This window comes from Centrocercus urophasianus, unplaced genomic scaffold, assembly GCF_019232065.1.
Source record: "Centrocercus urophasianus isolate 14NV4802_14NV808 unplaced genomic scaffold, USGS_Curo_1.0 seq_11, whole genome shotgun sequence".
Taxonomy (NCBI): Eukaryota; Metazoa; Chordata; class Aves; order Galliformes; family Phasianidae; genus Centrocercus; species Centrocercus urophasianus.
In genome coordinates this window covers 65,873,657-65,898,526 of record NW_024884253.1, presented here as the reverse complement: position 1 = coordinate 65,898,526, position 24,870 = coordinate 65,873,657, and the positions used below count along the sequence as shown (strand labels likewise).

Here is a 24,870-nt window from a genome sequence, read left to right as displayed (position 1 = left end):
TTTTTTTTTTTTTTTTTTTTTTTTTTTTTTTTTTTTTTTAAGGAATTAGAAAAAAGATAAAAGTCATGGCTTATGGTTGAGTTGAGCCCAAAACCAAAAGCCCCTAGTATAAGATCAGCCTTGTAGAGAGGCACTATGAATATACACAGAACTCCTGATAATACACTGAAGTCCTTACCATGCATTTTGGAGTTTTTACAGATGAGAATTCAGGTGGGATTAAGTGGTTTGCCAAATCCCATTTGGAATCTATAGCACAGTTAGGAATGAAACTTCATGTACCCTGAAACATTGCCGAATGTTGAGCTTTGATCTATTGAAACAGTGCTTTGCTTAAACTTGATTAAAAGAATAGTAATAATTAGCAGAAAAAGTTGGCTGTAGTTCTTAAAAGTTATAATCAAACACAATTGAAGACAGGAATTTAAGTAATCTTTTATCCAGTTTTTCCATTCTGTGATTCAGTCACAGAATGGGAGCATTCATCATATGTAAAAAGTCATATCATAAGTGTTGTGACTCAGCTAGAAGTTTTAAATTGATGTCTGGATTTATTAATCAAAATTATATTTGTGTTCTGCTGGTGGTGATCAGTGGGCATTTCCATAAGGGAGCTTTGCAAATACTTTTCTTGGGTCACACTCATCACCTTCAAACTTAACCAAAGATCCTGGATGGTAATTTAATTTTTCTCATTCTCTTCCATGCTTTCATTAAAGCCTATCCTGGGGGAAAGGGATTGAATGTATCATCTCTTCTGTTTCAGTTTCAAAATGTAGCATCATTCTTAACATCCTTGGTTTGTGTATTCACTCCTCAATTTGCTTTAGAATGAACTTGTTCCTTTTTTCCATCCTTCATAATGCTGTGAAGTACAACTGAAATCTGAAATCCTCTATCACTTATTTGCCAAGGATGTAAAAAAAAACATATTAAAAAAAAAACAAAACCAAAAAACTGGTAAAGAAATAGGAAATTGTTATGAAGGACCACTCTGAAAACATCAGTTATTATAGTTCCATTCTAATGATACATTTCAAAAACTATCTTATAAAACATATCATGCTCTCTTTTTACCGTTCAAGGCTGCATTGATTGAACTACATTGGCAAAGTAAAGAAGTTGTAGGTTTGAATTTTTTTCTTTTCATGCCTTTAACAAGTGAGCTTTCAAATAGAATATTTTTATGTATTTTCATTAAATGCTGCTTATGCAATTTTGTTAGGTGCACTGACCAACGTAGGTCCAGTGGCTCAAGTGTTTTTTTGTTGCTGTTGTTGTATTTTTAGATTTATTGACGTTTGCATAGTTTTGTATTTCTTCCTTGCTGTGTTTTTTCCTACTTTCTCTCCTTGTCTGCCTACTTCAAGCTCTTTTCTTGTATTTGATTTATTTTCCTTCAAACTACTGAAACATAAATTCCAATGGAATTAATGAGTTGAAGACATTCTCTTAACAAGATTTCCTGAACAGGAATGGAATTGATTATGCAGTCATACACTTTGCAGAACTGAGAGCTCTGCTGTTTATTGTAGAGGACTCTAGAGTTTACAATGATTATGCCTGTTTTCTTTAATTTGTATTTTTGTTGGTAGTGTTGTTTCTTACGGATTTGATTATTATTTGCTCATAGTACTTATTTATTTGTGGGAGATGAATATTGCACTTGATTATATTTTGTCACATGGCTAACGATATACCAGGCAGGGAAGCAGCTGAGAGCTAGAGTGTTTTCTGCAGCCAGCCAGGCTTTCAAAAATAGCTCAGTGACCACATTTGAAAACCAGAGTTCAGAAAGAGCTCACCTTCTGGCTGTATGTTGATTGGTAAGCTCCTGTGAAAATCTGGCCACAAACACCACAATGAAACTTTTAGATATAGAGCACTTTTAAAAATCTGGCCCCCTGTGTAACTGCTGCTTCAACCCATTTAATGTCAAGGAAAAGGAGGATGGTCAGAATTCAGAGGATACACGGTATTTTCAGACTACTTGGGCAAAGTAGTACACAGCTACCATGACTTTCAGGAAGGTTCAGACTGCTAAATCCTCTGAGCACTTCTGAGGCTTTATCTTATTAATAAGAGCAAATATGCAGTGATCCAAATCATTCTTTCACATTATTATCAATGATCGCTTTGAAAAAAAACCTCTTTCTTATTCAGAAGTGTATTCTGAACTCAGTAATTTTGAAAACGATGCAGAACCTGGATTTACTACTTTGTATGGATTCCCAACATAATAATCTGCTCTTCTCTTTTTCTTAAACATCTTTATCAGCATGCAGTTTTGTATAATCCTTCTTCAACCCCTAGTCAACAGATTTTTCCTTCAGTTGACCTCTTCCCCGATAACTACTGAAACAACGTTATGCTTGATGTGGTATTTTAGTTCTGCAGGTGTTTTAAGGGTCAGTGGAAAAAAGCCTCCCACACTGGTGATGGGGATTTCCTCTGTGACATTCATGGGCAGGGCTCTGCAAAATGCTCAGTCTTACAGGCTCAAATAACTCTCTTTCTTGGCCCTGTTAGAACTCCCTTACACACTCTGCAAGTTAGCATTGCTTATTATAGCGGTAGTGCAGCACACTTAGTGCATTCCAGTGTACACAGCAACTACTTCTATCAGTCATTGTATCTGCTTATTGTATCACAGTAGCTCCCACATCGTGGTACTTACTGCAACCTCTTGAAATCTGAGGTAAGCAGTTAGGACAGAGATTACGTTTTCTTTTTCCACATTAAAAAGCCTCTGACTCCAGAATTAAAAATCTGGTATTTGTTCACATTTTATAACTTGATACTCATAATTCATCAGCTTTCATAACACTCAGTAGAGGGCACTGCTTACACAATCAGAGCACTATTTTCTCAGCAACACTCTGAAGTGTCAGCTAGTTCATGCTTGTAACACAGATAAGGTAGATTATGACACTAATTTTGGAAAGATGAAGACTAAGGATTATGAACTGGCTTTTTCAAGGCCTTGGATGTTGTCTTTATTGGAGAGTGACTAGGATCTCACCCAAATCCATTTCTGGGAGCAATTGTTTAAAAGGTGAATTTTGAAATGTGAGTTACTTTGTGTAATACACACAGTTTCCAGGAAGATCAAGACCTATGTGTTTCAAGTCCTACCGTTCTTGCACAAAGCTGTTCTCTGAAACTATCCTTTATTCTTGGTCCCCCAAGCACACTGGGCAAAATGCTACTATCGTAGCAGCACATCTGCAGTGACTTCAGTCATATTTCTTCAGTATAAAGTCGGCTTCCAACTGACTGTGTGCATGCATCCCTTATCATTTCAAGTTACCACAGAAACCTCACAGGCCACAATTAGCTGAGGACAGGACCCTCTGCTGCCTTCCAGCTTGCATAGTCATTTACACTGACTGTCTACGAGGTTCTTCACAATGTATCTTTGCTTCAGAAACTGACAGCTTATCCATTGTGTGTGCGTTTTCAGCAGTTTTCCAATTTGAGTCATGCTGAGGGTGTCAGTGAGTGAAGGGAGTGGGTGCCTAAATATCCCCATTTGACATTTACCAAATGAGATTTTATAGTTGTTTCTGAAAAAAATAAAAATAAAAATTACTCATACTAAAAAGGGGGCTTGAAAAAAATTGAAAACAGAATTGAAATTATTTGAAATTGTAGGAACAAAATATTCTGGTCCAAAATATTTCTGGGAAAATACCGTTTTAGTGTTTTTATTCTGTTAGAAATGCCAAATCCATTCCTTATACTGCTTTGATGGCTGAGGGACAAGGGTATAAAATGCAGCCCAGAATGGAATGCTTTGTTAAAAATTCCTGTTGGTCCCATTCTTCACTCTATGTGGAGCACCTTGTTCTGACTTCATAAGCTCTCCGAAGTACATTCTTTCCCAATTCTAGGAACTACATGCGCTGAGTTTCTTGACAGAAAATCACGTCAGAGACATTTTTACCGTAGGTTATTCTACTAAGCAAATAGGGTCATGAAGTAAAAGAATGGCCACAAATGGGTGACATGCAGGTCTTCCTGGCAGAGAATTTTAGGTGGAAACCATTTGCAAGACTTACATATTGTGATGAGATCTGAGAGGCCTGTTTTGTAATTGCACTAACCAAAAAAACTAATTTATGACTTTATCTGGTGACTTAGTTATTTGGGATTTTCTAAGAATGAGTAAGGTGTTAGGAACCCTTCATTCTTAAGTGTGAGATATGAATCTCCAGGACTGCTTTCATGAGACAGAACTTTTGCACAAAGGATTTGCAAACCTAATTCATAGTATCATAGAATGGTTTGAATTGGAAAGGACCTTTAAGATCACCCAGTTTCAACTCCTCTGCTATAGGCAGGGACACCTCCATCTAGACCCAGTTGCTGAAAGCCCCATTCAGCCTGGCCTTGAGTGCTTCCAGGGAAGGGGCATCCACAACCTCTCTGGGCATCCTGTTCCAGTGTCTCACCACTCTGACAGCGAAGAATTTCTTCCTAATATCTAATCTAAATCTACCCTCTTCCAGTTTAAAACCGTTTCCCCTCATCCTTTTGCTACATGCTCTTACAAAAAGTCCCTCCCCAGGTTTCCCCAGTTCAGTACCAGTACCAGTTCAGGTACTGGAAGGCCACTATAAGGTCCCCCTGGAGCCTTCTCTTCCTTAGGCTAAAGAGCCCTAGCTCTCTCATCCTGTCCTTGTAGGGGAGGTTCTCCACCCCTCTGATCATCTTTGTGGTTCTCTGGACCCAATCTAACAGCTCTCGAATTGGAGTCCCCAGAACTGGATGCAGTACTTCAGGTGGGGTCTCACAAGAGCTGAGTAAGGGGGCAGAATCACCTCCCTCAACTTGCTGGCCATGCTTCTTTTGGTAGGGATATGGTTGGCTCAGATTATGGATTCACTCAAGTTGAAGTGCTAGATCCAAGGTTTTCAATAATTCCAAATGATTTGAGGCATTCTTGATTTTGTTTCTGTAAAGACACCTGGGATGGAATTTATGTGGCAAAGCTGAGCATCCAAACTCCTGCAGACTCACTCCTACAACATCATTTCCAACTGCTGCTTCAGAACAGTATGGGATGTTATATGGATCCCACACTGTACAGGGATGTCTTGGATACCTTAAAGGCATCTCAGGTGGCTCTCAAAATCTTACAGCTTATGCATATGTTATCACAGTATATCTGTTACTGGACCAAGAACTTCTAGTATGATAATAAGGAATTATATGAACAGGAGAGATGTCATGCTTGCAGAAAGGAAGCCTGGTTACAACAGCATGTAGCAGGTTTTTGTATGTTGCCCAGTAGAAGCTTGGCACTTAGTTGTTTTCTTTAACAGCAAAAGCAGATTAGCTGCTTTAGCAGCTCATCAGAGAAAACGCACAAGAGACAAACTGTGTGATCCAAAAACAAAAAAAACAAGGGGGTAGTTTTCTAACCTGATATTCTTCTGCTTTATCACATACATAACAGCACTTTTTTGCATCTTCTTTGCAGGTTCCCAAGAGAGCAGCTGCTTTACTGTAGTCTCTGCTTTCTTATGATCCTGGTGCTTTTAGCTGTTCTCTGCACATTTCTTTTTCAGAGTGACATCGTTTCCACATGTTATGAAGCTGCCAACTTCTGTGAAACCTTTCTGACAGACAGTCGAAAAGAAATGTTCAACTTAGGTCATCTCCCAGACTTGATTTTTGGGTCACGCTTGGTCATTTATGATGCTTTTCTCTCTTCTAGTTTTGCTAGCATTCAGGTCGGAAGATTTTATCAATCAGATACTTAACTGTGCATAATTTATTTTAATATCTCACTTGTATAGTTATTCTATGAATTAACTCCTAATGAGCTTATAAAACATAACAAGTTAGTGGGACTTGTGATCTCCTTGGTGTTGCTTATAAAATTTCAAGGAATTGAACAGAATTTCTTTATTACACGTGAGAGTTGTATCTTGATTATAGAACATTGCTAAGGTAGTAAATATCTGTTCATAGTCTTAAGTCCTTTGGAGAGATTTTCAGGTTTAGTTTAGCTAGATGCATGGTCTTATACTCGCACACACTCGATGTGTGTCCATTTTGTATCTCAGTGAGATCCCTGCGTATGAAAATGAACTTTTCTACACAAAGCTACTTCATCTGCATATAACCTGAAAAACTGTTTGCTTTGATATGAAGAGGCAACTTTGTCTGACAGCCATTTTGGCCAGATCTGAAAATGTGTCTCACTGCTGTACTGTATTTTTGGTCCTGCTTGTGTGGCTGCTGTGAAGACAGAGAGTAAGTCTGTTACTTGCTCAGACAACAACTTGGGGATTACCTACAGAGAACAGCTTCTCAAAAGCTACAAAACTGCTGTACTGATTCTAGAAAAACATCTGGAGGGTCACGCTCTGCAGTGTGGCCCAGGGAATGTAACACTGTGTGAATATTTGGGTTAGTGCAAGGTTACTTTACAATCGGACCAAGAACTAATTGGTCTTTCTGCCAGCTATGGATAGTTCATCCACATTTCCTTGCTGTAACTGAGGTCAATACAGCATTTTGTCATGACCTCAGCTATTCTGGTAAGGAATTTCAGAGCTGAGTTTCCTTGTACACCAGTCAAAAAAGTAGCCGATAAAACAGTAGCTGATAAAACAGCATGTGCCCAGTTTTGCATCCTATGCTGTACATTAGCATGGAGAAGTAGCTAATCAACTGTACCAAAACTAATAGCTCTATCTGCTTTATTAATACAGGAACTGTTTATTTTCACCCAGAGTACAAGTTAACAAAGAAATATCTCAGGGATTATTTTAAAGAGGCCATTCTTGCTATTCTTGCCATCAGATGGCTCACAAAAGAATAATGCAGTCAAGGTTAACAATCCTTATTATATTGTTTCAGTGGATGAAACAGCTTGCCATGACCTCTTATGTTTATGTGTACGAGGATCTGAATATGTTTATAATTCAGTGGTATCCTATTTAGAAATGCCAGCATAGTATAGCACTTTTGATACTCTGAATAATTTTGTGCGGAAGAAAAAGCTATCAAATTGGGGTATTAGATTGTTTAATTATTAATCTTCATAGATTATTGTACTTCTTTCTTTTTTTTTTTTTTTCTTTTTTCTTTTTTCTTTAATTTGGTCCATCTCTGTTTTATCTCCTATCAAATACTGGTAAAATTTTCTGTGTGCTACCTCGACTAAGTAGAATTATTTTGTCTTTAAAGAAAGAATCCTCTTAAAGTTTCTTTAAGAAACTTTATTTTTGAATTCCACATTAAAATTTTACTTCAGAATTAACAAAAGTGTTTAGTTTTCTAAGATATGATGCACACTCACAATCTTGTCATGCACTCATGCTAGATTTTAAGTGTGTATCTGAGCAGTGTTAATGATATTGTACATCCATGTGAATTTAGAGAACTTTAAAAATGTCTGGGAAATCATTTGTGTTTTAGGTCACTAGAAATCACACCTGTTGGCTGAAACCTTATTACCTCAATCCCATGTTTAAATCTGGAATGTAAATATCAGCTAAATCTGTATCACAGTTTAAAAAATATTTCCTTGCTTTTTTGTGAACCATGTGACTACATATTTTCATTGAGATGAAATAATGAACTGTTGCTTATAATCATGAATATCATACAGATATTCCAAGAACTTAAACATATGGGATAAAAGATACTGTCATGTCTAACAAAGGTTTTGGGTCAGATCATCAGCACGATTAGCTTGAAGTTGTTTCATTGATCTTAAAGAAGTCTAACTGTATGATGATTTTTTACCCTACTCAGTTTTAATAGAGAAACACCAACTATTTTAAGGTGATCTGTAAATCATATTTCAAATCTGTTATAATTTAATTTACTCTTTCTTTCCCCTCACCCTTTCCTTTCCTTTTTTTTTTTTTTTTTTTTTTTAATTTAGCACTCCAAATATCCCTGGATATACTGGCAAGGTTCATTGGTTGGCAACTCATCCGGCAAATTCTAATCTTCCATCAACATCACCATCAATAATTTCACAAATGCATGGGTAAGTATGAGGGATATTTCTTAGCATGTTCAGAAAGGTTACAAGGAAAATCCTAATTGCATTTATTTAACTAAAGAACAATTAAATGTTGAGTGTTACTTTTCCTTGGCTTAAAAATATATAGAACAGTTTGTGCTGGATCCCACAACATTGTTGTGGTGGTCATCTGAAATTATCTTGAGATTTTTTTTAGTTTTTGGAATGTCATAGGGTGCATATTAGAAAGGTACCTTAGGTAGATAATGATTTCTGAATGTTTCTGCACTGTGGGAACATTATGGAATGCTTCTGCATTAGGGAATATTTTCCCTAGCTAAGATGATTAAGTCATGGCTTCAGTAAACTCTATTTTTGGTTGATCTATTTACATTTTGAAAGAAGACCAAAATTAAACTTTTTAAAATGTGGTATTGCACTTCCAATATGGTGTTGGCAGATTCTCATGAAATGGGCATTTGCTGTTTCTTGCTCTTCCATACAACACCTGTTAAAACTACGGGTCACATTTCTGAAATATGTATGTGATGCTTTAAACAGAACTGGACTGTTCAGAACACCTGAAAAACTCTATTACTTTATTTAATACAAAGAGTCTGACATAGGCATGGGTCCAATCTAGCCTTTCTTCCAGTGTCTGAACTATTAGTAACTACTTGTTTCCCCTTTCTCCTTTATGATTTTCTACTTTCTCTTTAGTTTCTGATCTATTATTTTCCAGAATGATCTAGGACATGGTGACACTATCCAAGTTTCCACATAGTCCTTATAAATTTATCTTCAATTAAACATTTTAATAGTCCCTTGGGATTCTGTCCACAACACATTTAAATTGTTTTTTCGGTAGTAACAGTGCTAAGTGCCCAGAAAAGACATGAGAAGCTTTAGGGAGCTTCCTGACTTCTGAAGAAATCAACGTCAACAGTTTCATCACTGTGCAAAATGCACTGACTTCCATTTCTGCTGTCTACCAGCTATTCACTTCTGCTCATTTTCTCCTGTGGTTAGCCCTAGAAAATAGGCAGTCAGCTGTAGTCAGTTTACTGTTGACAGGGAATGAAAATATGCAACAGTCTCAAGGCTGTATAACCCAATAAAACCAAGCTCAGATTGATGCAAGACTAACTTGCTTTTAAATGTCAGACAAATAAAAAAGCAAAGGCATCTTAGCAAAGATCATTTAAAGGCTTCAGACAGATACCAAATTTCAAAAGCAAAAAGACAGATGCCAGTGTGATTTAAGAAAAGAAAACACATCTGTTACTTCATTTTACTTTCTACAGGTGTTACTGTGAGTGTATTTCATAGAGAATAAATTTTGTTAGTTTCTAGTGGAGAGGAAGAGTAGAGTTTCTTTTCTGTGCTAGTAGAGTCTTTCTAGAATCGGGACAGAATCCTCTGGTCTTTTGAAGATGGGTATATAGTAAACAGACAGCAAGCCTAATCACACTTAAAAACTGACAACAAAGTTTCTCCATTCTTTTTCTGAGTTGAGTGGTACCTTCCCATGAGATTAGAACCTCCGGCTGCAACACTGTAAGAGATAATTTCTTACCTTCTCTGTGGCTACTTACATGTTAAGGTAGTGTTCACTGTCTTAAGAGGGAAGATTATAGCCCTCTTTGATACTTCTATGAATTACAGGTCCCCTGCCCACTCCCAACATTAGTGATGCCTGTAAAAGACAAGTGCTCAACAATTGATTTCTTACTTTTGTAATATAAAGGACAAAATTTCTGTTGATTTCAGTGGTCACAAGTCAAGCTAGGCTGTAGTCAAGAAGAGAGGTTATTTCTGAAATGCGGACTCAAACTACTCTGATTCATCTCCATATGCTTTTCTTGTGGGATGACATCTCATTCGTACTGTTTTTAAAATGGTGATCTATTTTTTTTTTCTTTTTGATAATTTTCAAGCCATGGCTGTAATAATCTCTCAGAAAGTAACAAGTGTTTACACGTGGTAAATATTTTAGAGCCATTTTTTTGACATGTCCACAATATATGAAGACAATTATGGGTGACAGAGAGGGTCACTCTTCTACTGCTGACAGGTCTTGTACATGTTTTGTTGAGAACTAACATCAATACCAGGTAGACCAAAGAGCATGCAGCCACTTCTATGCTGTATTTCCTTTGCATGGACCTTCCACAGCATGTGGAGCAAGACTCTTTGTAGTATTTTTAAGCATTCTAAACTCACTAGAGTTGTGTATGTTATAGAACAGCAGAAATATTGTTTCTTCATTTTTGAATATGAATAGCTTTTTTGTACATCAAGTTTTGTTGCTATGTTGTGTTTTTAATTCTAGGTAATCCCAAGTTGAAGTTGGAAAATTAAGTAGTAAAGTTCTCTGGTACAGTTTAGTTTTGACATCAATGTTAACTCTTGCAGAGAAGGGAACATTTGATGTGCATCTCTAGTTGCACGACAATGCCTTGGAATTACAATAGTTAATACAAGATGGTGCTGGATTTCATTGGATTTTAGACAAAAGAGTTACATACTTTTAGCAGGATGTTTTGGAGTCTTCAAGAGGAATCCTTAGGTCAAAAGGCAATGTGTTTTTTATTTGAAGAGTTGGTGAACACAAGATTCTGTGGTGAGTTCTGTGTCAGACCTACTTTTGATTTGAGGCTTTTCAGCTGAGGTGTTACACTATGTAAGACTGCAGGTATAAGATTATTGTTAGTGCATCTTCCTGTAAAGATTTTGAAGTGTATCAGAAGATCAGAGTTAATTGTTTGCTTGCATACAGTCCCCAGCATATTTTCTAAACCCCACCTCAGTATGCTGTATCACAGCGACTGGGCGTTTAGAGCAGGATTGGCATGGTGCTAACAAAGTGTTTTTTCAAGGTTTGAAAACCAAACCTCCAACGTCACCAGGGCTAGCCCTGCAGAAGCTGTAGGGCCTTATGTGCCTGAATGCGTTTGGTGTACTCATAGCCTTTTGCCACATGGTGCATATATTAGTTGTGAAGGACTCTGCACTCAAGAAAGGCTGAAAAGAGGCAAAAGGATTTTTGTAATATCCTTCTTACAGTTCCTGTAGGGACCTGCCTTTCAGTGCATCACAAAAAGTTTTAAAACTCTTGGGAAGATTTCTCACCACTGTTCTTAAGGAGACTGATTCCAAGAATATAGGATATTGCAGATTGTTAATACTTTCTGACACAAATGGACATGTCTTTAGCAGTGAGAGGGAAGAAGAGGGAAAGTTTAGCAACATGAGAACTTGTTTTAAAGCCTTTTATTTCTCTTTTTGTACTTGCAGATATATAGCAAAACATGGAAGATCATCTCAGTATAATCACCAGGGACCTTTTTCTCAGATGGTAACTCCAGTTAGTCCTCAGAATCCTTTCAACAAGATTCAGAGAAAATGTTACAGTTTAAAAAGGGTCAATCATTTTTACCTGCCTAACCAAGCCTTAGTGTCTGATAGCAAGGAAGATGGAGATGTGTGGATATTTTAAATAAAGAACAAAAATAACATACAAATGGGTGTTTGTGGTAGTCTTATTACATCGTTGTCAGATATGTGACCTCCTACCACTGACAGTTAAAACTGTATTAAAAACAAGAGGAGTTATAAGTCAAAGGCTTGAAACTTCTCTCTATACTAGGTTGCCTTCCGAACTAAGGTAGAATATGATGGTATAAAAGTTCTATCCATTGGCATATATATATGGATATATATATGCATAGAAACACATGTAATCACACCTATGTAAATGTATTATTAACTAGTAAATCATAACAGAGCAGCAGTCCCTCTCACCAGACTGTATCTGGCAAAGATGGTTAAATATTACAGAGTGGCATTTTAACCTTTTTATGTGCTAACTCTGTGTATAGTAGTAACTAAAAGGAGCCAGGTTATGTTTTCTGGTCTGGAGGCTAATTAATTCTGTGCATCTCACATCTGTGCTTAAATTCTTATGCTAAAATTGAAAGTAATTAAATAGGGAGGGTGGAGTAACAGTGTTCAAGCCTCTGTCGTGGTACTGTTTTATTTTCTGGTGTTGGTGTAGGCAGGACGAGGGAGTTGCATTCCTGAGAAAGAGAAGACCAAATGCCACGTTGTTGGTCAGGAAGTTCTACTGTGCTCCATGGGTCAGAATATTCTGAACAGTTTATTGTAATTTGGACAGCCTCTCTCCTGAGGTCTTTGTTGAGCTGTATTACCCAAATCATCTATATTGCTATTCATTTACCTGCTTGTGGGCTTATGATGGACATGTGTGTAACACATTTGTAAGAAACAGCCCAGTTAAGGACTTTCAGCGAATGACTATAACATGTATCTATGGCCAAAAGCCTTTTCAAGAGAAGAATGAAGACTTCACTGGGAATACTGAAAGGTAAGGGGGGAATATAAACCACAGAGCCAGAAAAAAAGCAAATCATCAGAAAAGAACATCCATCAACAAAAAGATTAGATCCTTGGCAACAACTACCAAGCATCCAAATATCTAATATTGCTGTGCAAATCTCAATCATAAAGGATATACAAACTCCAAGGGAAAGGAAGCTGACAGCTAAGCAAGGAAAGCACTGACCCTAAAGTAAACAATTTTTCCTAGTAAGACAGCAGCAGATTGCTTATCCCAAAGTAGAGCAGAAAGACTCCAGTTCTTAAAGTGTCTGACCCAACACAGAAACTGTCACTTCTGGTTGCCTGTATTTTCATTGTACAAAAGTCACAGATACCAGATTATTTTAAAGAGAGGCTCTCATCCAACCAATTTCTCTATATGCATTATATTAGAATTTTATATATGCATGCAGAATTAAGACGTGTGTACAGGAAGGATGCATTCTGCCTTTGCCTTTTAAGCCTGTGCATTTTGGAGTTGCACATTTATGTAAGCTGGTGAGCATTTTAGATAAAAACATAGTCTCTTTTGCAAATTTGGCATATTGAAATTACCTGGTACTACATAAAAAAATATTTGCAATTTTTTTTTACTGGATACAAAGATTACACTGTTATGTGCTTGAGAAGGACTCAAATATTTCAGGCTCCCAACTCAGCAGTGCAGGGGGAATGATCTGGCTCTGGCTAAGAATCTAGGAACTGTCTTTGTGCAGTGCAATGCAGCATCACAGGCTGTATCTTGAACAGAAACTTAAATTTCATTCAAACGAGCAGATGAAAACTGATTACATTTTAAGCCAGCAGTGGGCTGAGAACGTTGACTGCAAAGAGATGCCATCGCTTGAGTAAGTTCAGATTGGATGCTTTGTATAAAAACATTTTACACATGGAATAATTAAGGCACAATAATCTAAGGAGATAGGAACTGCATTTAAAAGGGACAGGTTATCATCAAGATAACTCAGTGTAGTTTTCTCTGACCTTACAGATTGCGTAAGAGTCAGAATCTCTACATCTAATGAATGAAGAGAAAAAAAAAGATTTACATTTCTCCATACTGCTAGAGGAAATTTCTTTTAAAAATAAACAGAGGGGAGAAAAGGCATTTTCAAAAGTCAAGAAGCCAGTTCCTCATTACTTTCAGTTTCTGTGAGGCTTGAACAAAGAGCAGTAAGCTCTTGTGCTTAAACAGCAAATGGAAGGGAAATGCTTGCATCCGAGATATAAAGCTCCTCATTCCACTTAAATTAAATCAATTAAATCCATAGTATGCATGTTTTCAAATAGTTTTTCCCATTAATAAGTTCTTATGATTTTAACAAATCTGTATTTTTAATGCTAAAATTATGAGACAGTATTCCTTGAAATCCAAAGGAGGGAAAAATTTTAAGTATTGAAACAAAATCTTACAAGGGTAGTAGTTAGAAAAGAGCTATGTGACACATTCAGTACAAGGCCTACTCCTGCTTTGGCTACACTGTTGGCTACAGTGGCATCATTCCTGTTAGTGAAGACAGATGGGGGCTCTTGACATCATGTCAATCCTGTAAAGAGCACCACTTGATTTAATCTGGACCCTTCTAAGGTCATGTGATATATGGTAGGATGTACTAGCTATTATTATTTTTAAGCTTCCTGACTTCTTTCTCACCTGGTGTTTTGGCACATGGTATAAAGTAAATGAAAGAAAACTGCTATAAAAGAATCTCACTTTTTTCTTCAACTGGAAACGAAAGAAGAAACACTTTAGTTCATGGGGTAACTTCTGTCTTGTATCAGTCAAACACTACTGAATCACAGATGCTGTCAATCTATACATGGTCTCAATAAAGCAGACAAATTTCAAGTCACTGGAAATCTTTTTTGGATCTGTTCCTTTGAGTTATTGCATTGACATGTAGATGAACAGGAACAGAGGTGACTTCCACTCTGCAGTAAAACCACTGAAAAACAATGCTGCTGCGAGAGAAATGGTTTCCTGGGTAGAATTTATTTGGCTTGCCTTCTACAGTCTTCGAAAGACTTGCATTGGTGTAGTCTTCTAAAGCAGATCACTTACACCACACAAAAATACTCTACATCTGCAGCTTGTTTCACAGAATTTCTCTTCGTATCAAGGTTTGGGAGGTTTGGAAGGGAATTGATTTGAGATAATCTTGTGTAAAGTAGTAGTTAGCATAGTGACTGTGCTTTTTATAGTATGTCTTCCATATGCACAGTAAATAAACTTGTCAAACCGTTCTATTGCTTATTTATTTCTAATATGTCTGTATGTTTTGTACAAGCATAGCTATTAAAAGCAGTCAAATATATTTTTGCATTATAGTAAGTGGAGTAATAAAAAATAGCATTTTAATGTGAAAAAATAGGCTACATAAAACAATTATCCTAACTCTAACTAAAGTTTATATTCTCTTTAGGTTAGATTCTTTCCCCTTTTGCTCCTTTCCAGTTGAGGAGCAGAAGTACGCATTTTTAAAAGATTGTTTTCCTTTGGTTTGTTTGCTATTTTATTCCTAATGCTTCTCATCTGCCATCTAGTAAAGGTCATAGAAATATTAATGTACTTCCAAAGCAAAAGGACCAAAAAGCTTAGCTTTCAGCATAGCTTAGAGTATGGTGATGCAAATTGGAAAAAATCAGTGGCCTGTATCTTCTCACAGAATTATTTAGTAATGAATATACCAACTGAAAGAGAAATGTCTGTTGGGTAAACAATACACACAAACAACTTCATGGTAGGAAAATACTATGATGTAAAAGGCTGTGGTGATCCTAGCCTGAAATCTTGAAAATGACTGGAGAAAATAGGTACTTGTAGAGGAGACAGAAAGAAAAAGCCTGTAATAACTGCAAAGTTTGTTTTGTTTCATTGTAGATGGAAGCATTTTTCATTTAATAAAATGCAATTAAAAACAGAATAACATCATAAATATGTAAATATTTATAAATAAAAATTTGTGCTGCTTTAAGGAATTGTTTAAGATAGAGTATGATGTACTTGGAGCAGAGGATAAAACATTTAAGCGGAGTATTCCCTTCCACTTGTGGCTAAAAGCCACTTGTCTGAAGTCTGAGCATCTCTCAGCCTCTGCCATCTTTTCTCTCCCTCAGCCATTGCCAGGCTAAGGGACCTTGTCTAAAGCATTAGGACTGAGTTTTCGCTAAAGTGAAAGAAGATCAAACAATGGTGTGAAGTATATTTGGAGTGCACGTCCCAGATATATTTGCTTCCAAAATACTGACACATCCTATTCTGTGAAGCAGGACTCATCCATGTGCACTTAGAAAACATAGCTGCTGGTTTTGTAGTACAGACTGAGGACACTCCTTGTCTTGTGCATACTGTGACTACTTCTGCCCGTATACTGACAGTAAGAAGTCAAGACTGCACCTCATGTCTTCTCTGAGATCAGCCTGAGGAAATGTGTCTCAGCAAAGGCTGAGAAGGAAAATAACCGCCCAAATCATCCCTCATTCATTACGTTTGATTTTCATTATTTTCATTGGAGGTTTCTCAGAGGAACATCACTCAGGCCTAAGTGTAGTTGTCTATGGGACCTGACAAAAGCATTGTTGCTATTGTGTGCTCATTACTAAGCCTAGAAATGAGGATATGATGCAGTGAGCATACTAATTCCAGTAATAATCATACGTAGTATATTTATTACATGTATACATGCAGATCCTTGACGTCAAAGGCAGTTCCACTGACCAGTGGTTTCATTTGCCTTGGGAGCATCATTGACTCAACAACTGGATAACATCAGAGCGCTGCCAGTGGCATTCCTTTCAACATACCTTAGACTGCAAACTTCAAAAAGTGTCCTCTCTCTGCCACCATTAAAAAGATATTAATCAGGTTCCATCTTTAAATAAAAGGCTTTGTATGCCTCCCTGTTGCCATTCTCCGTGAAACAATTCTGTATGTGTAAATGATATGTAAAGTCATTAAGTTTGGATTTTGCCAGGAATTCCTTCAGCATTTTCACAGTTGGACTACAAAATGAAATTTCCAGGACTTTCTAATAAGGAGATAACACACACACAGTAAGAAGGAATTCAATAGAACCATTCACATGAATAAAATTACATTTGTGCTTCTCTCATCTTTGTGCAGGCCTTTGATTCAAGAAATTATCCCTATGGAATGGATTACTTATAGACAAAGCCAATACTCAGCACTTTGCTGTCACTCAGTTTTAAAACAGTGTATACTTTGCTGAACCTTCTGGTATGAATCTTTTATGTCAATGACCATTGAAAAATAACTATTTGTAAATGCTGCAGTTTTGCACAGTTGGGTTCTTCAACAAGAACCTTTGAGTATGGCTTACATGCATACTCTGCACAGAATGTAAGTCAAACTCTTGACTGATAAAATTGTTTGCAGCTTTCTATCATGCTCAGTTCAGCAGTGAACACCAGTCAATTCAGGGTAAAAAGTTACCCAAGACAGGAAGGCAGTTTGGTCTTGGTAACCAGACACAGACCTGAGAATGAGGGCTTTCCAATTTACCTGCATCATGCTCTCAGCTCTCTTTATGTTTACCTCCCCATTACATGCACGTAGTTTTAGTATAATGATGAGCACTTTGTTTAAAAAAAAATTTTAAAAATCAAGGAGGAAAAGGGATAAACAAGACCTAAGTGATGTTAGTATTATTCCCTATTGAAATTAAAATGGTACTAATTTCTTGTCTTGCAGGCTCCACATGTCTCTCACAATTTCTCCAATGATCTAGTTATATCCCTAACCTGAAGAGCTGTTAGTGTGAAATTTCACAGATCTTTCTAGGCTTATTTCCATTTTATTTATTTTTTTTTCTGACAGCCTTGTGCAGGACAATTAAATAATTTGGGTAAGCAGTCACCCCAATCAAAATATTTTCCAGTTAATTAGCAGATCAGATATCAGTGAAAAAAGGATCTAATTGTATTATCCACCATCAGCTTGATACAATAAATATGCTAGTACATACACTTCTCATATAATGATACAGTCAGCAGACTGTAAATCTGATGAATTTATACTTAAAATAATTAGAGAATAAAGGAGAAATTACTGGAATGACTGAAGATTTTTCAGAATGCAAACCACATCACAAATATAAATGATTAAAAAGTCTTAATTAAAGCCTTGATAAAGATGCCTAAATTTGAAGTGGGCTATTTACTTTGTCAATAAACTGGACAGAAGCCAAGCAAAAATAAAATGAGCCAAAGAAATGCAAAATTATCCACTGACTTCAGTTGCTATATGGCTTAGGTTACAGCTTCCTAATGACCAGAGACTAGGCTCACAGAAGGGGATATATACCTAAAGCAGAAGTCAGATGGGATGTAATTATTCAAATCAAAAACTGAAACTAGTTCTCCCCCACAACACAGATCAATCTGCACAGCTGCCCATGCATCCTGAAGCTGACTCTTTGGCCTGCTACCTCCTTAGGCACTGAGGCTGCCTCCACACCGGTGAATTAAAATGTGTCAGGGACAAGGGTCAAGGAACACCCAAAATCCATACTGTTCACTCTAAGAGACTCCAAAACAAGGAGGCCACACGTAAGAAGAATCAGCTACTCCTTCCAGTTTCCAAATTTATGTCTGATCTGAGATGTTTTTGGATGGGTGGAGAGAGATGCTGTAGAGCATGAACCGGACCTATGCCAGGGACCACGCTAACTATTAATAATAATACTGCTGGAGCAGTTGCACAGCTAGGAATATTCCCTGAGAGTGTTTAATTTGGTTACGTAAACACAGAGAAATTTGCTTCTGAGCTTGCACAGAATTAGCTGGCACAGTGCATGCGTAAGCCAGAACAAATTCTAGAAACCAGTAATAACAGTAAAGAAACAGCTGCCCAAAATCAGCCTGTCACCTAGGACTTAAGATTTCTCCCCTGGATCCTCTCCAATTTATCCATAGTGACCTCTTTTATCCCCATGTCCTGTTGAATCCTTTTAGACAAGGCCATTAAAGAACATTCCTATCACAAAAATTAGAGGTGGGAAAGAGGGATAGAAGGGAAAGTTGAGTTGCTTCCCCAAGTTGTTTTTAATTAGAAATTGTTGAATTATTTTGTCTTAAAGGCTATATTCATCCATAAGCAATAAGTTTATTTTATACAGACATGCACGTGTCGGTATCTGTACACACACACACACGTGTGCCTTTGTGTGAATCTATGCATGTATACATAGGGGTGTATGTCCTACTGGTTTGGTTAAAGTGCCTGCACACCTGCTTTCACCTGCCCCTGCAGTTCCTGCCTTTCTTTAGATTCTTTGATCCACATTCCCTTTTTCTAAATTAGGGATATGGTTTTGCCTATGAGATGGGAATACCTCAAAATTTGATCCCCCATTTTAGAGCAGTTATACTCTTTATTTATTTATTTATTTTCATTTGGCTCAGAACACTCATTATAAGAGAAGTTACTTATATACTCATTTTTTAACTGCCCTGGGAGAAATAAGTTACTTTGCAATCCTAAACCTCTTTCCCAAGAGGCAGTTCTGTTGCACGGATGCTATTTTTCAACCCAGGACAGGATATCCATTGACTTGCAACAACTAACCTGCTTCCATGCACTGCTCGCTGGCAATGTGCCATGAATTCCCTTTCTATCAGCTATGCCTCACTCTAATCCATCTTTCAAGTCAGCTAATGAAATGCAGTGCTACAGTCCGGACTTGTTTTTTTTTTAAAAAAAAAAATAAAAGAAAAGAAAAGAAAAGAAAACCACCCCAAGCCTTGAGTACTGAATAACTGGGAGAGAAAGACTAATATGAAAGAGACGGTCTCCTGTCATATTTGTAAAATTTTCCCAGGAAGGAAATCCTGTCAACTTTCAAAAGTTCTTCATCTGTACAGACATTTCAGTTAGAGCTGTGTTTTTGTGTATAATAAATTGCTTCTAGTTGGCTGAAAATCATTTTTAGCTCTTATCTCTGTGATCAGTTACCTCTGCTGTTCTTTAATGGCCTTCACCTCATTATGCAACTAGTCATTAAAAGCTTAGTATCCAGTACAATGGTAGCTTATGTAAAGTGATCTATGAGAGCTTTATATAGGCTTACCAGCCGCAACCTTAATTTTACTCATTCGTCTTAATTTTTTGTAATCATTTTTTGTAAAGAGGGTATAATGTCAGGCATGCTTCCCTGCTACTGACAGATCCAATCTAGCAGATAATTACCATAAGGAAATTGATGCTTTAGTGTGCAGGGGAGAATTTAATTTACTCAGACATCCTACAGTACAATGCATTCCAAAAGATATGAGGATTTAAGTTTTTAAGAAATTAAATTTCACTATTTAACATGATTACTTATGTTGAACATCATTAACTAGCTTTTTTTTTTTTTTTTTTTTGTTAACTGTTTGATATAATTACAAGAAAAGTTTTTTGGTCTAAAATCCAAAGTCGTCTTTAAATAAGGGTTAAGGACCCATGAAGTATTAAAAAAAGAGAGTTGCGTTCTTTCTCTCCTCCTCTACAACACCATCCTCCCAGCAGCAGCATTAAAAAATCTATAGAGATTAACTGAGCCAATACCTGAACTATAGAGCTTTTTCCAATGATGTTTTAATAGATCCTTTGTTATCGGCCTATTCCACTTCCACTCCATTGGTCAGGAAAGATTCTTTAGTTCTATTCACAAACACAAATTACTTAGAACATTTCAAAAATGTTAGAACCGTGAAGGAGTTGCTGAGATCCCAATTAAGCAAGATTATTAACTTATGCTCAATTTTGAGCCCTTGATAACTTCCAGAGAAATCTATAGGATTTAGCATCATATTAACTCAATTAACCTCTGTAAACAGATTTATTTTCCATATGAAAATTTTCCTTCTTGCACAGAATGCAACAAGGAAGGCCCAAAATGATGAGTCTTTTGAAAACCAAACTTCAGAAATGATGCTGGCCAGGGCCTTGACTGACACCCCAGAAATGCAGTCTGGACAAGGGTCTTTGCCCTACTCCCAAACTCAACAAAGGCAATGGATATCTCATCACCAGCAGTTTGACAAGTGTTTCTAGATGCTCCACAGAGGGCTTCTCATCGGGCAGAGTTTTCTCTTATTCTTTATTATTAAAATAAAAGGCATTCAAGAAATAAATAATTTTTTTCACTAAGGTCATTGATGCCTCAGATAATCAACTCTGAAATAGCGTCTGTATTTTCTCAAAAGATCTTTGCCGAACGTGCACTTTTCATATCTGCAAAAGAGAAGGTAAGAAACTGTAAATAGGATAAGAGAATTATATGACTCAGTATTATTTCTAAAATAAAGGGTCATGCCATTTTTAGTTACACTGATAGATACACAAATGTTAAATGGAAAGAGTATAATGTCAGCAATGACATCAGCACTCACTCCGAAGAAGTCGTTTTTTAGAAGAACTGCACTTATAAGAATGCCTCAAAATACAGAAAAGAATCTGTAAATAACAGCGGAAGCTCAGAGGATGTGAAGCTGTGTTCTTATGCCGTCTGCACATCACTTGAGTCACCATCTCGCACAGGCCGTGGCTTACCTTAGGAGAATGGCTAATGGAGATGGAGGAAAAAAGAAGAAGGTCAGTGGCTGTAACAGGCACTGACAGCTGTGATACTCTATTTAGGTTATTTCTTGTCAAAGTAAGCAGGTCCATTTACACTGGAAGGTATTTTCTCCTCAGTTTTGAGTCCCCCAGTAGAAGATATTGACCCACTAGAGAAAGTCCACGTAAGGGCTACAAAACTGATCTGAGGAATGGTGCACATCTCCTATGAAGAAAGACTGAACGAGTTGGGGTTTTTCAGTTTGGAGAAGGCTCAACAGAGACCTCATTGCTGCCTTTCAGTACCTAAAGAACAACAAAGACTTTTTTACAAGAGCCATTAGTGATAGGACAAGGGGCAGCAGTTGTAAATAAAAAGAGAATACATCCAGATTAGGTACAAGGAAGAAATTCTTCATGATCAGGGTGATGAGGCACTGGAACAGGTTGCTCAGAGAAGTTGTGGATGCCTCATCCTCTGGAAGGGCTCAAGGCCAGGTTGGATGGGGCTTTGAGCAAACTGGTCTAGTGGAACATGTCCCTGCCCATTGCAAAGTGGTTGGAACCCCGTAATCCCTCCCAGCACAAACCTCTCTATGTTTCTGTGATTTTATCAGCAAAATTCTTCCACAGAATTTCTTAGGGGGGGAAAAAAAAAAGAAAAAAGAAAAAAAGAAAAAAAAACAGAAATGCAATAGTTTAAAAGCATTTCTCTTTCTGAAGCTTACCAAATGTCCAACAGCTTGCATAAAAATCTCCTGCTTTGAGAAGAAATCCTGCCTCTTAGTTATCCACCCAAACACTGATAATGGCTTGTCCATAGTTCAGAAGGGAGCCTTAACAGCTGAGGAGTTTAGTGAAAGGGATGATATATTTATCATCTGTGCAAGCACACCTGGCCTTCCATCTTACAAGTGTTTGCAGACTTGAAAAAAAATCCCAGTTTTAAAACTTTCAAAATAAGTAGGAGAAAAACCATGAAATTAAGCGAGCTCTCAATCAGTAGTCATGATTGTAACTCCTGAATCATGCTTCACCTTAGACTGTCTGGACAGGAATTTGCCTAGTCTATGACATCCCAGTTCTGCCTTTGCCAAGCACCACCTCCTCTTGATCCTATGCTTCATACGATTCACTGTAGACACTTTTCAAACTTATGTGTGAAGTGTCTTTAGGTGCACATTCATACATAATCACATATATTTTAACTATGCATTTATATAGATGTATATATGTAGTATAAAAAGTATATTTTGTACACTATATAGAACTAAGGATATAAAATACACACCCATTTCAGTTGTTTTCTAAGGCCTGCTCAGAAGTATGTTACTGTTGAATCTAAATCAGTAGCATCAGAACATAGGAAATATGCTGTTCTTTTAAGAGACCTCTTTTTATGATGATTTTTTCATCTACGCCATCCCAAAAGCTGTGAAAAAAAAAATTGTGAGGTTTTTTTTCTTTTTTTTTCTTTTTTTTTTTTTTTTTGACACATAGATGTTTGTTTTCTTTTCCCCTTATACTCAGAAGACAGTTTTACCACACATTTCCAAAAAGTTGTAGCTTCAGATATAGGCCAGGTATGGAAATTTTTAACCTGAATGGTGAGAGTTTAAGAGTGGTTTAGGTGGGTGACTGACAGAGAAGAGTGGGTTAGGATGGAAATTCTTATGCAACATTGGCAGACACGTAGGGGGGTGCCACTGATGTAATAGACTGGGTTTATTAATGTGAATATTTAGCTCAGTGTGCAATACCCTTTTAGCAGCAAACAAAAACCCTAACTTCAACTGGAAGATCATGGGCCTCCTCTCCTCTCCTCTCCTCTCCTCTCCTCTCCTCTCCTCTCCTCTCCATTTTATTTTCTTTTTGCTGAAAGGGTGAGCATTTCAATGTCCCTTATTTCAGTAAGAGCAGGAAAAACCTTATCTGCTGAATGGGCCATGGGTCCTGGACAGAACTAGGACAGGAAAAAATATTTCTTGTTTTATCACCCAAGGCGTTTGTGCAATTGGAATTCAGAAGACGTCAGGGTATCATGCATGAAGCAAGTAAACAGCAACTATTTTACTACAGTGCAGGCAGAGCACATCCAAAATGGGGGAAACATTAAATAAAAAATATTAGCCCAAGACTTCTGTTGGGTTTAACAAGTTGTGAGCAAAAGCTGTTGTCATACCTCTGAAGAAAGTGATGCCATGTTCATCTTTCCCCAGCGAAGGTTGGACATACTTTAACTGAGAGAACGTACTCCAGGATGCTGTCTTGATAGAGCTGAGTGGGGGAGATCTTATCTCTACACACCATCAGCAGCCAAGGGAAAGCTCCATTTTGGGTACAGAATGAGTTCAGGGACACTCTTTGGGAGAGTCTCTGTAAGACGGTGTCTGGACCCTGAGAGCACTTTTAATGGCCCTGAGCAGCCTCATCTGGAGACTACTACTTGCCTCAGTTTTGGACAATGGAAAGAGGGAAGGAAAGTTCACTTTTTTGTGGCTTTCTCCCTTTTCTGACCTATGAATCATAGAAAGCAGATGTAATTTTTATTTATTTCAGTCATATGTTGCCTTTGAGACTTTGGAAAGAAGATAAAATTTGAGAGTCGCCTCAAGGGGACACCTCATTCCCTCGTGTCACCTTGTCACTGAATTAGGTCGAGGGCACAGCCCAGGGAGAGGCGGCCCTGGTCAGGCCAGCACCCAGCTGGTTTGGTGCAGCTCTGAGGGCCCAGGGAGCTCTGTACAGTTTCATCCCCAGCTGCATAGAGCAGGATGCACTCTGGAGGCAGCACATGAGGCACTGCGGGTCCAGCTCTGGCGCAAACAGAGTAAAGGGTTGCATCTGCCTGTTAAACACTGCAGACAGTACAGATCTTCGTGCTGTTGGAAGGTATGTGTTCTATATTGGGCCTGAAAAAAGATTTTTCAAAAGTTAATATCAAATTAGTTTTGAAAAAAGAAAAAAAGACTCTGTAACAGATCTATCCTTAAGGCTTTCTCAAAGTTAAATAGGTATATTGATTCTGTTTTCCTGTCACTGAGTAAAACAATTTGTAGCTTTTGATTTAATTATGTTTCATTATAACTGAAGCAGTCCAGTATAACAGAGGATGGGGTGGGCATTTTTTTTTTTAATTCCTCTCAGAAGCTCAGTTGTGACATCTTCTGCTGTTGGTATTTCAGCAGTGATGGTGAGGGAAAGTACAGGAAAATGTGGTCCTTTTTCAAAGCGATCACAGTCACAGGAGCTAATCGTACAAACAATGTTGAATGTGCTAAGTTACACCACATTAGCTGTTTCTGATAATTGTAATAATATTACTCACTGGGAACCATTGCTGCTTTCTCCCATGACATTATCAGCACAGCCATGCTGACAAGCCCTTGCATACCACACAGTTGCTCCAGAAAAAAAAAAAAAAAAAAAAAAGAAAGGGAGGGAATTTGGCTATGGCAAACATTTGACGTGGCCTTCCTCCCTGATTTGTAATTAATTGTCTACAAATTCCTTACTCCAGGAAGAAGCAGTAAGGGAAGATCAAGGTTTGGGGTAGGACAGGAAATGAGTATGCTAACACTGTGGGAGAGACTGTAACCAAAACTGGGGACCTTGACAACTTTAGAGAGAAGGAGATGCGGTTGGAAAATATGACTGGAGGAAGACGTGGAGAAAAGGATAAAAGTGCTGGTGACAGCAGTGGAACAATGAAGGAAAGGGATGTAGACATACATGTGAATTAAGGATCAGAGCACAAACGTCTCTTCCTCAAAGGACCGGAGCTCGTGTCTGAGTGTATGAACAGGAAGGAAAAGATGGGTGTAGAGGGTATTAGGGGAAATTTTGATTCTACTAAGGTCACAAACAAAACTTGCATGGTTTTACCAGTAGATGGTCTTAGATTTGCAAGAAAAGAAAA

The 24,870-nt window shown here is 37.5% G+C and overlaps 1 protein-coding gene across 1 annotated transcript in view; it reads left to right on the top strand.

Annotated features, from left to right (window-relative positions):
• Positions 1–11,489, top strand: part of SPATA48 (spermatogenesis associated 48) — a 24,825-nt gene extending 13,336 nt beyond the window's left edge. The window contains exons 8-9 of the mRNA XM_042839205.1: positions 7,907–8,014; positions 11,288–11,489. Of these exons, the coding sequence (XP_042695139.1) occupies positions 7,907–8,014; positions 11,288–11,489 (310 nt within the window). The remainder of the gene's footprint in view (positions 1–7,906; positions 8,015–11,287) is intronic.
• Positions 11,490–24,870: the final 13,381 nt, after the last annotated feature.